The sequence below is a fragment of the Pecten maximus genome, chromosome 7 (genome assembly GCF_902652985.1).
Source record: "Pecten maximus chromosome 7, xPecMax1.1, whole genome shotgun sequence".
NCBI classification, from domain to species: Eukaryota; Metazoa; Mollusca; class Bivalvia; order Pectinida; family Pectinidae; genus Pecten; species Pecten maximus.
Window position 1 is genome coordinate 14,476,231 of NC_047021.1, and position 16,436 is coordinate 14,492,666.

At 34.0% G+C, this 16,436-nt stretch overlaps 1 protein-coding gene across 1 annotated transcript; it reads left to right on the forward strand.

The window, feature by feature from the left end:
* Positions 1 to 459: 459 nt before the first annotated feature.
* Positions 460 to 15,930, forward strand: LOC117331701 (cell wall protein DAN4-like). Its single transcript, XM_033890539.1, has 6 exons — positions 460 to 658; positions 2,466 to 2,551; positions 4,823 to 5,836; positions 6,617 to 6,722; positions 11,292 to 11,355; positions 11,496 to 15,930. The coding sequence occupies exons 2-6, from the start codon at positions 2,494 to 2,496 to the stop codon at positions 11,673 to 11,675; spliced, it is 1,422 nt and encodes a 473-aa protein (XP_033746430.1). The 5' UTR covers positions 460 to 658; positions 2,466 to 2,493; the 3' UTR covers positions 11,676 to 15,930.
* The last annotated feature ends 506 nt before the right edge of the window (positions 15,931 to 16,436 follow it).

The following is a 16,436-nucleotide window of genomic DNA, read 5'->3' on the forward strand; positions in this document are numbered from 1 at the left end:
TATGAGATGAACATATAATATATTTAAATTTCAATGTCGTGACTATGACTATATATCAATTAACCTCGTCAGTTCATTTGAAATGTAAATTAAAATAAACCAAAAAGGAATACCAACATGATAACAAAACTTTAATTCAACCTCAAAATCTATTTCACGAAGGGCAAAGTATAAACGAAAATAAAGATTCGTATGAAGACTTCTAAAACCGAACATGGAGGAAAAAATCAGGAGCTCCGGAAGAGTAAGCGTAATCTTTTCTTCGAGGCAACCGCCGTACAAATCTAGATAAAATCCTGGTTGGGCCTCGATTTCAAATGAAAATTAGTATGGTGACAACGAAACCACTGGGTATACCAAGAATAATGAAACGATGTTTCACATGTTACATCTTATCCCACCGGGAATTAGAATATTCCCAATGGTACCATGATTTCGATCATAAATCTTTCAGGTGGTCTTCCCCAGCCTGCATCTCTCGAAATCTTGTGTTGTGAAGATCAACAGTTTACATTTTAACAAACAAATATCAAGTTTGTATTTCATATCGGTAAACTTCTCTATATCTGTTCATGTCCTATCTATATATGTGATACGGTCACACAGGATTAAACACACAACTTATTGAGAGATGAACAAAGCCCACATGTTCTGAAATGTAAGTATAATTTTATTACTGATGCAAGTGAGGGGAAACACATGATCAGGGTTATGAGCTTTAATTAAACACAGAGCATATTAAATATGAATATTTGGCAGCTTTCATAAGGTTATTACCTTGTATTATTACCTCTTCCCCATCCAATTACAACTAACATGATAAACCAATGCGACATATTTTGGTTATGGGATGTAAACGTAAAATTGTCAATGATGAATGTTTCAAGAAGGATTGAAGAATATGAGATGATAAACGAACCCTCTGATCAATATTAAGATATCCGGAATAGGAAAAATGAATTGAATTGAATTTTATTTCCGTTACTGTCATAAAACTTAGAGCTCATACTACACTTCAATTTTCGCATTATCTTTGAATCGCTTCGTCGCTCATCACATACCTTCTTACTGTTGTTAACAGCCAGTTTACCCTCGACTTGTCACAAATTGGGGAAATTATTAGTGTTGATAGCCTAACGTATAATCTTAATTCCATTTCGGTTAAGTCAAATGTTTTCTTCTTAGAATGGTGCTTTGATAAAGGAGAACATATGCGTATCATATCTGCAATACATACGTATATCCATAGATGTATATTTACCATTGTATGGCACTGCCACTATATAACCCTACCAATTCAGTTGAGAGTTCACCAGCTTATGAACTGCCAACTGAAATTTGAATTTGAAAATTTCAAAAAAAAAAACCGCACGACAAATAAAAAATCGCAGATGGTAAATATAAGCATTGAACGGCTTAAATGTACATCTTCCAATTAATTAATAAACGATCATGTTGAGCAGCGTTTAAGGTATATTAAAGTCTTTTTGTCTTCCCTGACAAGTAATATAGACAATGTTGAAAATGTTGAAATGTTGAAAAATTAGTTTTTTCTATATTGTTTTCAATCCTAAATATGACATGGAATAAGAAATATCAGTAACATTATTGGTACAAGTAGTGATGTCAGAAATAGGGCCTTTGTTGTTATCAATCAGAAGTGTTGTTTCATATGATAAAATTCAGTCGAGAATCATAGGATATAATTCAGTTTAGAAATATACATAGAATTGATGATAAACAGACGGAATGCGTAACGTTTGTACTAGATTATACTACGTAACCATTAACGTAGCGTGTAAACGCTTTATTTATATCTCTGAGTGAATACTGATACCATTTATCTAATATAGATGAAAATAGATACATGTTTATGCATACAATCTCACGTGTTTATAATGAAACTTGGAATGATACGTCGAACATGATTTACTGACTTTATGAACAAACTGAAAGAAACGCGGTTTTACCATTTGAGCATGCGTGTTGTGTTCCGTCCTCTTCCGGGTACGTTGACACTACGAACCAATAGAACCAAGGAATCAATTATATTCAGGTTTGATAACTGATTAAGGAAGATATTGATTCTAAGACTTTAAAACAATCACTGCATAAAATGTAATTTGACGAACCACCTACCATAAGAGGACATCATCAAAATATATGTAGTATAGCTGTTCACTGGTAATATGGGAAGGAAGTTTCAGTAACACGTACATACTCGTGTATGGATTTTCAGTGCCCGCTCTTCAAAACTCTATTGATCTTCAAGAAACAAAAAATTGTTTTTGTCTGTTTGAGCAACAAAACTGTAAATTTGACTAAGATAATGTACATTTTATCAAACAAGAGAGATATTTTTGTATGATATTATCTATACAAAGCTCTATTGTGTTTTTACCAGATCACCGTCCTTCTTCACTTCATTGTTAAATCATGTCATTCGTTTTGCTTTACTTTTCCAGCTTTGTGATAACGACAATTGGACACAACATGGCCGCCACAACACAGATACGTCGACAAGTCTTCAACGCTGTATCTATTTCCTTATGTAAGTAGAAGCCCCTTTAAACTTCTATCATAAAGAAACTTGATAATATGCTACAATACAGAATAACTTGGTCTACCAAATGTATTTTGGATATATTATTATGAGATTATATATTTGAAATTTTGTCCTTCGAAAACGTTCAAATAAAAACTATACAGGCTTTGTGTTTTTACTCAGATTTTCGAAAAGTAACACTGCATTATTTTGTATGAGCATGTGTTATATATCCTGGTGCTCATATGATGTGCGGTTCATGTTTACAGATTTCTCAGACAAATTTGTTTAATGCTTATTGAAACGCCAATTAGTGAATCAAGGTGGATTTATGGTACATGCTATCTCAGGCGGATGTGTATCGTACTCGAATATAATCCTTATGACATTCTTTTGTGCATTATATGTAATTATATTGTCAAAAGATATTAATCATTATGTTCATTTTTGTTTTTCGTGGAAAATACATAAACCAAACATACTCTGTAAACGTGGGTACATCACTGAGCCACTGTACACACCTGCTATAACGCCATATCTCTATAATCTGACAGCATTGTTTATTTTTGAAATAAGAAAGCATTGTTGTGATATCTACCCCATATCTACAATAGTGACCCGGGTAGCGTGTTGTTTATCTAAACTTCAGCGTTCTTATCTCATTGACAGATAACCAAACAAACGCCATTTTGTTTTGTGCGTTACAAACTGAAATCAGTATAAAAGTTGCTAAATTGTATACAGCAGTCCCTATGTAATTATACAAGTTTGGTATCGTATCATTCAGCTAGCCGTAACAGACTTTTGCTGACGTACTTATTTTATTTTCGTCTGTAAGCAATACGAATACTTGTTTTACCTATACTCGAAACTATTACCAAACCAAAGTATTCCCTTATGCCAATAATATGTAAGATAATAAAGTAGACTTTATCATTTAAAATGAGAAAATATGTTACAATATTAATAAAGTAATGTTCCCTTGATATATCGAATAATTCAAACAAAGATCGTATGTCTGTGACAAAAGTCGAAGTATTAGTGGCACGTATACCGATTTGATCATAAAAGTTTTTAAAGTTACATACATAAACTTTTAATTTAAAGGATAACTTTATCAGAGACAATATCTTGCCTATTAATCCTTGTTTTAATGTTGTCGTTATACATATATCGTTCCCAGTCTGTTACGCCCTGCTCCACGGGAGCCCTCGTGTTCTACAGTCTAGGGATAAGTTAGGGCGCAAAAACAGATGTACACGGTGATTGTTGTAATACACCATCAGAGATGGAACCGCATGATATTCATTTTCAGCTAATGTTCACTAACTCATATTGTGACCGTGGGAACTCTAAAATGAGACAGAATATACATTACATAGTGAAGGAGTGTGTGTTGTTGTGTAGCATTGAAATATGTTATTATAATCATATCAACGACATTGTCCGTTAAGTAAGTATGAAGTTTGAATGTGTTTGTATTGCTAACTTTGTATTCCTAAACTGTCTCTGTGACAGAGTATTTACTGTTTAACACAGAATAATGCAATATGATAGAAGATTGTAGAACAGGCTATATGACTGAAGAATGTCACTGTTAGTTCTCTTTAGGATGTACCTGAAAGGTTTCCTCTATTAATACAGGCATATGCAATAACCCTTTTTGTATTGTGTTTTATTTACTTCATACCATATATATTGTTGACCGAGCCACAAAGGATCTAAATAGAAGTCTGTGTCTGAATGGAAACTACGGCTCGAGCTGTTTTACATGAGTAGTCCGCAACTTAAGCTACATTTTCTGTTTAATATATATCATAGAAAAGCTAATTGGTATTACCTGCTGTGTCAGGCTACTTCTTTTACTTCTGAATGTCATATCATTATGCTCTGTAGCTCGAGTATTTGATTCTTTGATTTTTAATGTAATAATCACTGTACTGTTTTCTAATTTGTAAATAATGAAATTAGTTTAGGGATCGCAGTCATACTCTCCCTCCGTGTGAATATTTTCATGTGCTATTCCAATAAAAGCTGCCAATTATCTGTCAGATACTATTTAAGTGATTGCCTATCACCTATTCCAAAATAAATATATTTATGTATTATTGGATTATCTGAAGAAATGATTTACACGTGATGATTGTAAGTTTGAGTGTCTGTAACTATGGACGACTCAGTCACAAAATAGCATATTACTCACTGCACTACACAAGAATGTGTACATTGTTATGTAACCGTTGACATTATTTGACAGTGTTTAATGTTGTTTTCCAGTCGTACTTTGTGTCCTATGTAATGGTGGCATTGCCTTGAACACATCCACACAGGCCACTGATGATTCAGCCTACCTGTCTAGTGTGTACTCGTCATTAGTAGATGATACAGTTGGTTATAGTTCGGAAAGTACCTCAAGTTGGATAACGCCTACTACATCTGCTGTCGTCGAGACTAGTGTTACTTTAATTACATCATTTACCTCCAGTAATACAGTCATCAGTTCGACAGTTGGAAGCCTAACATCAAATACATCAATCAATGAAATCAGTGTTACTTCATATTTGTCTTCCACGTCAACAATCGAGATCCCTGTCACAGCTGGAGTGGACTCTACGTCAAAACATTTATCAACCTCTATGGATCAGCTTAGCAGTTCAATTGTTTCAACAACAGATTTAGCGTCGAGTGATATGTCGTCTGCTATAAATCCCTCTACAACACACCTTGTCATTCAGTCATCACTAAACACGGAGATTTCTACTGTGACAGACCTAGTTCTAAGTAGTTCTAGGTCATTTGGGAACACAGCGTCTGTCATCGTCACCTCTATGCCATCAACAGCTGCAATAATGACGGACAGTTCGCTGCAACCCTCAACAGTGGTGAGCAATGTAAGTTCTGCTGTGACAGAGGCTGTTACAACATTGGCAAATACAACGACCGACGGGATTTTAAGAAGCACGGTGACCCCAAGTTCTTTATCGTCTAGCCGAAGTCCGGAGTTTAACTCGTCATCGGACGGATTATTTACTACTGCAACTACACACGCTAACACGCCTGTTTATACCTCCACACAACATGCTGTTACAACCACAACATCATTGCTTAGGACCTCATCGGCAATCAGCCATACGGAACATGTGACTTCCAGTTATCACCACTCATCCTCGTCGTCAGTTGTTATAGCGCCAACAAGCAGCACCGATGCTGGCATAACGTCATCCACAATGACCGTAACACCTGACCCTGCCTTACTTGCAGAGCTGGACAGTCTGCGGAGTAAAGTTCAAGGTTTGTCTGTAATTATGATACTTAGTGAAATCATACAAAATTGTCTTATTTGACTATAAAAACAGTTTTTTTATTAAGATAAGCGTCTACCTAACTTCCGCATTTATTCGTTTTGGCATGCTGTTAACCATAACACTGTTATCGCACCTGTGCAAGTTTTACCTGTACAAATACAGGTGTGTATGGAGACAGGTATGAAAAATTATCTAGAATGTCAACACTTGTTGTATGCTAGTTATCCTGGCCCATTTATAAGAATTTATTAAATAAGCTCTAGCGAGGACCGCGTGCCAGTTTTCTTACTACCTCTATCTCATACCGCTTGTTTACTTGTGTATATATATATATGGACACTATTATAAGTACGTAAGTGGATTCGTCCTTTTGTTAATGTCAGGTAGAATGCGTCGTAACGACATTTAAATGACACAGCATTCTTAAGCAGTTAAAGCATGAAATTGGTCTGTATATAATACGGCTTTATAGAAATTTGATACAATAAACTGATGTATCATTATCAATGTCATGCCTCTTTAAATTTATTATTTGAATATACAACCTATCATTGTATCGAGATTTGAAATGATTATTTATTGACATATGACGTTCTGATATTTATAACAAATGGTATGTTTTATTTTTTACATAACTTGTGGTAAATGGTAAATGACAACGGAATATGATCATTATTTCATTAAAATCAAGTATGAAAATAACATATTGTTCAACGACCCAAACTATTAAACAATTACTGATATTATATACTACAAATGTTTACAGAATTAGAAGACTCCAATAACGGCTTACAGACAGCGACTATTGTGCTGGCAATCCTACTCGCAGTGATTATATTGGTGATATTCGGATTGTTTTATCTACGTCGACGGTAAGTAGAATATGTAATTAGACAGTGGTGCTATCATAATATCTCTGATGTCATGGTGCATTTTTTTGTGGTGAAATGCTTATTTGTAATATGTATCTTTGTCTATGGCGATAATGATTTACTGTAGCGATAGCGGATTAGCCATATTGTTTGTCTATGGACGCCATATTTGTCTATGGTAATATTGTTTGTCTATTGCCATCGTTTTTGTCTGTGGCCGTCGTGTTTGTCTGTGGGCGTCGTGTTTGGGTATGGCCGTCGTGTTTGTCTATGGCCGTCGTGTTTGTCTGACGTGGACGTCGTGTTTATCTATGGCCGTTGTGTTTGTCTATGGACGTCGTGTTTGTCTATGGCCGTCGTGTTTGTCTATGGCCGTCGTGTTTGTCTGTGGTAATATTGTTTGTCTATGGCCGTCGTGTTTGTCTATGGACGTCGTGTTTGTCTGTGGGCGTCGTGTTTGTCTGTGGGCGTCGTGTTTGTCTGTGGTAATATTTTTTTGTCTACGTCCATCGTGTTTTTTGTGGTATTTTTGTTTGTCTATGGCCGTCGTGTTCGAGGTAATATTGTCAATGATCATCGTGTTTTTTATGGTAATATTGTATGCCTAAATTGCCGTTATCTTTGTCTATGGTAATATTGTATGTCTATGGCCGTTGTATGTCTATGTCAATGTTGTTTGTCAATGGCCGTTGTATTTGTCTATGGTTATATTGTTTGTCTATGGCAGTCATGTTCGAGGTTATATTGTTTTGTCTATGGCCTCTTGTCATAATATTTGTCTGGGTTTTGGCTATCATATTTGCCTATCATCATAGTTTGTGATATTAGAATCTTTACTTATAGTATCGCCATCCTGTACTGAAATCCTTCACCGGTAGGAGAAAGAATATAATGTCAAAAAATGAATTAAGCATTTATTTAACATTATGTAACCAATAATAGAGGATGGACTGACAATTGGTTTTACGATTTCATGGGAGTAATACATTGAACTGGTCTTGATATCAAGACCCTTTAAAATCACCGTATGGTCATCTGTCTATCTGAATATCTATCGAAAGGATAGTCCGCCATTTAAAGTTTAGTTCATATATCCTAGTTTATAATTTGACAACTTAATGTTTGCTTTACATTTTGTCCATTTTTTTTTTCAAATTCTCGGCATAATGTCAAATTAGACTCCGAATCATACGCGTATGTTAATAAGGTCAAATATTCAGTTATTCCATTAAACACAGCTTAAAATATTAGTTGAAATAAAGGAAACGTAATACTTTATTTATTCTATCAGAATACATGAATAGGGGGAAGCAGCAGATGTTAAGACACACTCACCAATTAACTCAAGTACAAAATCAACTCTAATCAATTACACATGTTGCAAAATATATATTAGAACTCATGTGTTAAGGTAGATCCAGTCTACCTTGCATTCTAGAGATGACTTAATACCTATCGATAATTACATATAAGTTTACATATGGTCAAGATGATTTACATCAAACTGATCGATTTGTTCTTTTTTCTTTGTATTAGAAAAATATTCAATCTAGAATGTATGCTTGTTAAAAACAACGATTCCCCTAATATAGGAGCGATATTTCGAGTTAATGAGGTACATGTACTATCCCTTCCAATCTTACGAGTTTATTAGTTTTTCTCAGATCACGAGATTATGCGGTACTGCGGCATTATGAGGAATTATCCTTTTCCTGATCATTAGTTTATGAGGAATTATCCTTTCCCAGATCATTAGTTTATTAGGTACTAATCTTTCCCCAGATCATTAGTTTATAAGGTACTAGCCTTTCCCAGATCATTAATTTATAAGGTACTAGCCTTTCCCAGATCATTAATTTATAAGGTACTGACCTTTCCCCAAAACACTAATTTATAAGGTACTAACCTTTCCCAGATCATTAATTTATAAGGTACTAACCTTTCCCATATCATTAATTTATAAGGTACTAACCTTTCCCATATCATTAATTTATCAGGTACTAACCTTTCCCAGATCATTAGTTTATAAAGTACTAACCTTTCCCAGATCTTTAGTTTGTAAGGTACTAACCTTTCCCAGATCATTAGTTTATAAGGTACTAACCTTTCCCAGATCTTTAGTTTATAAGGTACTAACCTTTCCCAGATCCTACGTTTATAAGGTACTAACCTTTCCCAGATCATTAGTTTATAAGGTACTAACCTTCCCCAGATCATACGTTTATAAGGTACTAACCTTTCCCAGATCGTACGTTTATAAAGTACTAACCTTTCCCAGATCATTAGTTTATAAGGTACTAACCTTTCCCAGATCATTAGTTTATAAGGTACTAACCTTTCCCAGATCATTAATTTATAAGGTACTGACCTTTCCCCAAAACACTAATTTATAAGGTACTAACCTTTCCCAGATCATTAATTTATAAGGTACTAACCTTTCCCAGATCACTAATTTATAAGGTACTGACCTTTCCCCAAAACACTAATTTATAAGGTACTAACCTTTCCCAGATCATTAGTTTATAAAGTACTAACCTTTCCCAGATCTTTAGTTTATAAGGTACTAACCTTTCCCAGATCATTAGTTTATATGGTACTAACCTTTCCCAGATCATTAGTTTATAAGGTACTAACCTTTCCCAGATCATACGTTTATAAGGTACTAACCTTTCCCAGATCGTACGTTTATAAGGTACTAACTTTTCCCAGATCATTAGTTTATAAGGTACTAACCTTTCCCAGATCATACGTTTATAAGGTACTAACCTTTCCCCAGATCATTAGTTTATAAGGTACTAACCTTTTCCAGATCATCAGTGTATAAGGTACTAACCTTTCTCAGATTATTAGTTTACGAGGTACTAACCTTTCCCCAGATCATTAGTTTATAAGGTACTAACCTTTCCCCAGATCATTAGTTTATAAGGTACTAACCTTTCCCAGATCATACGTTTATAAGGTACTAACCTTTCCCAGATCGTACGTTTATAAGGTACTAACCTTTCCCAGATCATTAGTTTATAAGGTACTAACCTTCCCCAGATCATACGTTTATAAGGTACTAACCTTTCCCAGATCGTACGTTTATAAAGTACTAACCTTTCCCAGATCATTAGTTTATAAGGTACTAACCTTTCCCAGATCATTAGTTTATAAGGTACTAACCTTTCCCAGATCATTAATTTATAAGGTACTGACCTTTCCCCAAAACACTAATTTATAAGGTACTAACCTTTCCCAGATCATTAATTTATAAGGTACTAACCTCTCCCAGATCACTAATTTATAAGGTACTGACCTTTCCCCAAAACACTAATTTATAAGGTACTAACCTTTCCCAGATCATTAGTTTATAAAGTACTAACCTTTCCCAGATCTTTAGTTTATAAGGTACTAACCATTCCCAGATCATTAGTTTATATGGTACTAACCTTTCCCAGATCATTAGTTTATAAGGTACTAACCTTTCCCAGATCATACGTTTATAAGGTACTAACCTTTCCCAGATCGTACGTTTATAAGGTACTAACTTTTCCCAGATCATTAGTTTATAAGGTACTAACCTTTCCCAGATCATACGTTTATAAGGTACTAACCTTTCCCCAGATCATTAGTTTATAAGGTACTAACCTTTTCCAGATCATCAGTGTATAAGGTACTAACCTTTCTCAGATTATTAGTTTACGAGGTACTAACCTTTCCCCAGATCATTAGTTTATAAGGTACTAACCTTTCCCCAGATCATTAGTTTATAAGGTACTAACCTTTCCCAGATCATACGTTTATAAGGTACTAACCTTTCCCAGATCGTACGTTTATAAGGTACTAACCTTTCCCAGATCATTAGTTTATAAGGTACTAACCTTTCCCAGATCATACGTTTATAAGGTACTTACCTTTCCCCAGATCATTAGTTTATAAGGTACTAACCTTTTCCAGATCATCAGTGTATAAGGTACTAACCTTTCTCAGATTATTAGTTTACGAGGTACTAACCTTTCCCCAGATCATTAGTTTATAAGGTACTAACCTTTCCCATATCATTAATTTATAAGGTACTAACCTTTCCCAGATCGTACGTTTATAAGGTACTAACCTTTCCCAGATCATTAGTTTATAAGGTACTAACCTTTTCCAGATCCTACGTTTATAAGGTACTAACCTTTCCCCAGATCATTAGTTTATAAGGTACTAACCTTTCCCCAGATCATTAGTTTATAAGGTACTAACCTTTCCCCAGATCATTAGTTTATAAGGTACTAACCTTTCCCAGATCATCAGTGTATAAGGTACTAACCTTTCCCAGATCATCAGTGTATAAGGTACTAACCTTTCCCCAGATCATCAGTGTATAAGGTACTATCCTTTTCCGAGATTTTCTAGTTTAAAATGGATTGCTTCCTTCATTTTGATTTTGCATTGAAACATACAAATGCGCCCCTAAATATCAATAATTAAAATGATGTCGTATGGGTCCGTCTTATGTCAAGTAATTAGAGTTTTAAACTTGAATTTGTGTTTTAATTCAAGTCCAGAAGAATCATTTTCTTATATCATGTTTCATTTTAGGCGAATTGCTAAGAGAAAAAAGAACAGATTTGGCGGGATCGATGCTGACCTTACAACGCCTGTGGTAAGCGTAATATGTTAAAATCCACATGATCTATTCGAAATAACATTTACTACAGTACTATCTCCAATACTGTATTCTTTTTTTCTTTACTCTTATTGTATTGCGTTTTGTTATATGTGATACACTCTTTCCCGTTGTAGATCCAACGTCCGAAGCCAGCCTTTGGTTACACAGATAGTAAAGATATCTCATTCGGCGGGAGAGTCAGTACGGCGACACTAGAGGAAAGTGAAGAAGGTGGAGAAATGTCGACGTTAGGGACATTTTCTACACTACCTAAATCAGGAATACATAACAATAATATGGATACGCCATCTTAGTTCTTTTGTGCTAAAATGTAGAGTAAAATATCTTCAAATGGTGACGCCAAGCGCTAGGAACTTTATGATGTGTGGTCAGCGAAGGAGTGTCATATAAATCCGCACAAAGGGCTGTGCCTTACAACATTAATCAGAGCATGCTTGTAATGAACAGTTCAACACAAACTGTCAATGCCATTGGCTTGTGCTCCATGAATCCTACTTTAACGCAGAAGACAAGGAAGTAGCCTGGATAATTGGACTGTTATATTGATGTTGAAGACGCTAATTGGTATATATCATACAAAGGTATAGTCTTTTGTGATGTGTTCATACAATACCTAGCGTACATGTAATGCCATAACCCACTGAGCCTTCAATTTCTCGCAACGTTTGAATTGTGTACTTGTGCAATTAGTTTCCGTTCATGTAGAGGTTGGTTGTGTACTTAGCGTTAGAGTAGTAACTTGTCACATGCTCATATAAATTAGTTTTCTCGTCGTGATGAGATGATGTATATTTTGTACAATTAGTTTTCTCGTCGTGATGAGATGATGTATATTTTGTACAATTAGTTTTCTCGTCGTGATGAGATGATGTACGTTTTGTACAATTAGTTTTCTCGTCGTGGCGAGATGGTGTACGTTTTGTACAATTAATATTCTCGTCGTGGCGAGATGGTGTACGATCTGTACAATTAGTTTCCACGTCGTAGGGAGATGATGCACGATCTGTACAATTAGATTCGACGTCCTCGTGAGATCATATACGATCTGTATATTTAGTTTTCTCGACGTATTTGGATTACGATCTTACGGTTAAAATTATTCCGAATCATATTGCGATTATGCATAACATTACTATTCTGTCACATGTGAATAAAAACAGTCTGTAAACTAGTTTACCGTCATTAATTGATTATAAAGGTACTCTACCTTTGGTTTCTACGCTTATACAGATAGACTATATAACTACTGTATGTTTCTCGCTACGTTGCACTAGCAGATGGGGTACTATAGGACCATACTATACGTGGATTGTTCTAGCGACTGACATTGTTGTTGTAGATACCTTCGTTGCGTCCCATACCAATTAGTGCATTGTTTAGAAGTAAGATATGTTCAGACAGTGTCGTTAACGTGATCACACAATGGGATGGTGCATTATTACAAAGGATGTATGTACATGGATATCTTACCTTAAACTAGGTGCTCAAAGTTTGATATGAGAAGTTAGCATATTTTTGCTGAATGTAAAGCGGTAATAGGATATGTTTATTATTGTTATGTGGTGATAAAATAATACCATGTTATAAATATATGATACATAACAAAGGATAATTGATATATGATACATAACAAAGGATAGCTGATACAAGTCCGATGTCTGATTTCATTGATGTATTACATTATAATTTAATCATAGATTGGAAACATCGCTAGTAAGTTATTACATTTTGGTAACATTTCCCTATATACTTTGAGCTTGTAAAGGAACTGGATACGGTAACTGATAATGTCCATTCGCTGTATTTACATTACTAGTTCTAAAGCAAACCACGAAAACGTCAAACTAGTTAACACAATGGACCTTTAACAAAATGAGATATCGTTATAACTTTTATAATTATAATCGTTTGCTATATGATTTATTTATTGGTATAATATGAAAATTTGTTTATCTAAAGTAATATTGTTAGGCAGATATATAGTGTAGTTTGATATTTTTGCGTCCTAAGTGGATTTCGGTATTGAATATCTTTGGATAGATTTTACCTTCCTCTTTAGTATGTGTGCTAAAAGAATCAAATAGGGAATAGTTAAAATGACGTAATCAAATCGGTATATCCTTTATTATTATGTAGATTTCTGTAGATATCACACGTGCTTTTCACGTGTACAATGTACATTATATAGCAATATGCGTACACGATAAGATCTCTTTGTGATGATTTTGAGTGCGAGATGGTACATAGAGATATATGTCTAATAGCATTATGAGTGGAATATGATAGTGCCAATAACGCGATCGTGTGTTTTGTGGTAAAAAATAGTGCTAATCACGCAATTGATGTAAAATATATAATTTTTATTTCCTCGAGTGTTATTAAACGGTGTTTATTTTTAAGTTTAGTGTAATAACTAAGCGCTAGTTATGCGGTTGATTGTGATAACATGTTAAATCCGCTGTGACTGTAATATCCGGGTGATTAATACACCATCAATTGTATTGTTAGTAATACTAAGGTAAGCTATATAGGGGATACTCACTTATTATTATTTATTTTATTATAAATAAATGATTCTTTAAATGAAATTCTAATTCCTCAGTTATTCTATGGTAACTAGACAATGCATCGATATTATTATATTGTAATACTTCGTGACAAACAACTAAGAAGTGTTAGTTTTAAATGCTGATATACCTGTATCTTGATAGCGAGATCAACCTGTAAGTAGCAAATATATGAATGTTGTAGATATATATTTTATATAGAATATAATGGCTGCATACAAGCAGCTTTATAACATATTACAAGTGTACCTTTTTGTGAATGATTGAATGTTGTATTTAAATAAAGACAAACTGGAATCGTTTACCTAGAGCATCGATAGAATTAGACACGATTGTACAAAAACATTCAATAATACCTTTAAATTGGATGAAGGACTACATAATGTATATATGGCGAGCGACAAGTACAAAGCTTCATTATCTAGTTGTTTCTTCCGTCTTGGACTCGTCAGTGATGCTCGGGCCATGAATGTTGAAATCCATAAGTGTCCATAAATAGTTGATACAAAATAGAACAGTATAGTCTCTTATCTCTTTACGATACAGGTGACCCACGACTTTGACCTTTAACAATGAGTTACGTTATTAGATAAAATTGTGTTGACTTTACACTTGAAAAATGATATATGATAAAATAATCAAGATATAGTATGATATGTCAGTATTGCTACCAAACAAATAATTCCCTTTTATTGACAGTTCAAATAGCTTAACAGTTTGTCAGCTGTGATAGTCTAGAAAGGCGACATTCAACGCTCCAGTAAGATAGAAAGTAAGATTTTTCAAAATATTCAATATATGACATACCTGTGAATATTGTCTTGTGCGATTTCAAAATTAAGCTGTTTTTTACAATGGTCCTTTACTTGCTTGTGTTATTATGTAGATACAAATAATGATTTTAAATAAAGATTTAGTTAGATTAGCAAACACTAGTCAGTAATAGTAAGGCCTACTTAACGTTACTGTAGATCCATTCTAAATTTCAATTAAACATTTCCTCTCTTCAAATTTGTCTTTTACGTCATTATAAAAGTCACAACGTTTAATGAAAAACATTTTGATGACATTTACAGGCTTAAATGTGTATTTGTATCACACCCAACAACTTACCAGAATCTATCTCTTTAAAAAAATCACGAAAACCTGTGACTCATTTATAGAAATTCTCACATTTACATAGGAAGTACCCCGATTTTTAAGGCTATATATACCGTGTACATTATGGCCATTGCGTTCACATACGATCTTTACCTTTGTTTGCTCAGTTAAAGGATGAAATATTGTATTTCAAACAGTATTGACGTAGAACGTGTACCTTATCGATACACGCACAGCTTGCCTATAGAATTATGTCATACCTATTTTTAGAATTATCATACATATATATGTAATATACAATTTAGGGGTAGATGTGATTCGTTATTGAGAAGGAAGCTTGTATGTTTACAGATGAATTTAGGTTGTTTAGGTAAAACATTTAAAATTTCCTTTACAAAAACATACTGTTCAAAAGGTTGTAATTACATGGGATTTCATCTTGTGATATAATAATATCAATGTGACTATAGAAGAGTAGCTATGTGTGTATTAAATGTGTACTTGTGTGTGTGAGGGTGTGTATGAGGGCATCTTTCTGGCTCAATTAACATATATCCAATGTGTTCATTACATTTAGCATATGCTTAACTTTGTAAATGCATGTTAAAGCTTTTATATAATATGCCAATAAAATACTGTATATGGATTATTTGTATATATGGGATATACAATATATAATTTATTACATATCACGAAGAGAGAACGTATATGTATTATGAATGTAATAGTAGCATATACTACATGGCACCTTTAAATGTAAACAGTAAAGCACATCGGGTGTGTGTGCATTTCATAGGGATTAACAATTGAAATAGCTGCACGTTCTGATGTTTTATAAACCGTCCTAATTGCCAATAAAATCTAACGAAATATTCAAAAAGCTCTTTGCGTAATATTTCCTTATTAACAATGTGTTTCATGATAGTTCAGTTATATAATGCATTATGGCATTTTACAACATTGTCGAGCGAGATCATGCCATCGCATGAGTGGATTAAAACATCTGTGAAACAAAAAGATATTTTGCAGATCAACATTTTACGCGCTGTAAGTTTCTTTAATAAACCAGTTTACGTACGCTATATTTTTTAGTTTATACACACCTTTCCAATTCAGCTGTAAGATATTTCTTTAGAATGCTGTTGTTTTGATTAAGTCGATACACTTTTGACTTGAAGAATATATTCCAACTTTTCTAATGATAAGGTCAGTGGACATGCCATGTAGCTACTGGACATGTGGAAACAAGCGTGAAATACAGTAGATGCAAAAGCATGTTCAGAAATGTTTATTTTTATAAATATCGTTACAACTGAATTATATCTGAATCCAGTAAAGTCGGATATGAAGTGTTGAGTTTATACTTTTATTCACAAACTTATTTTG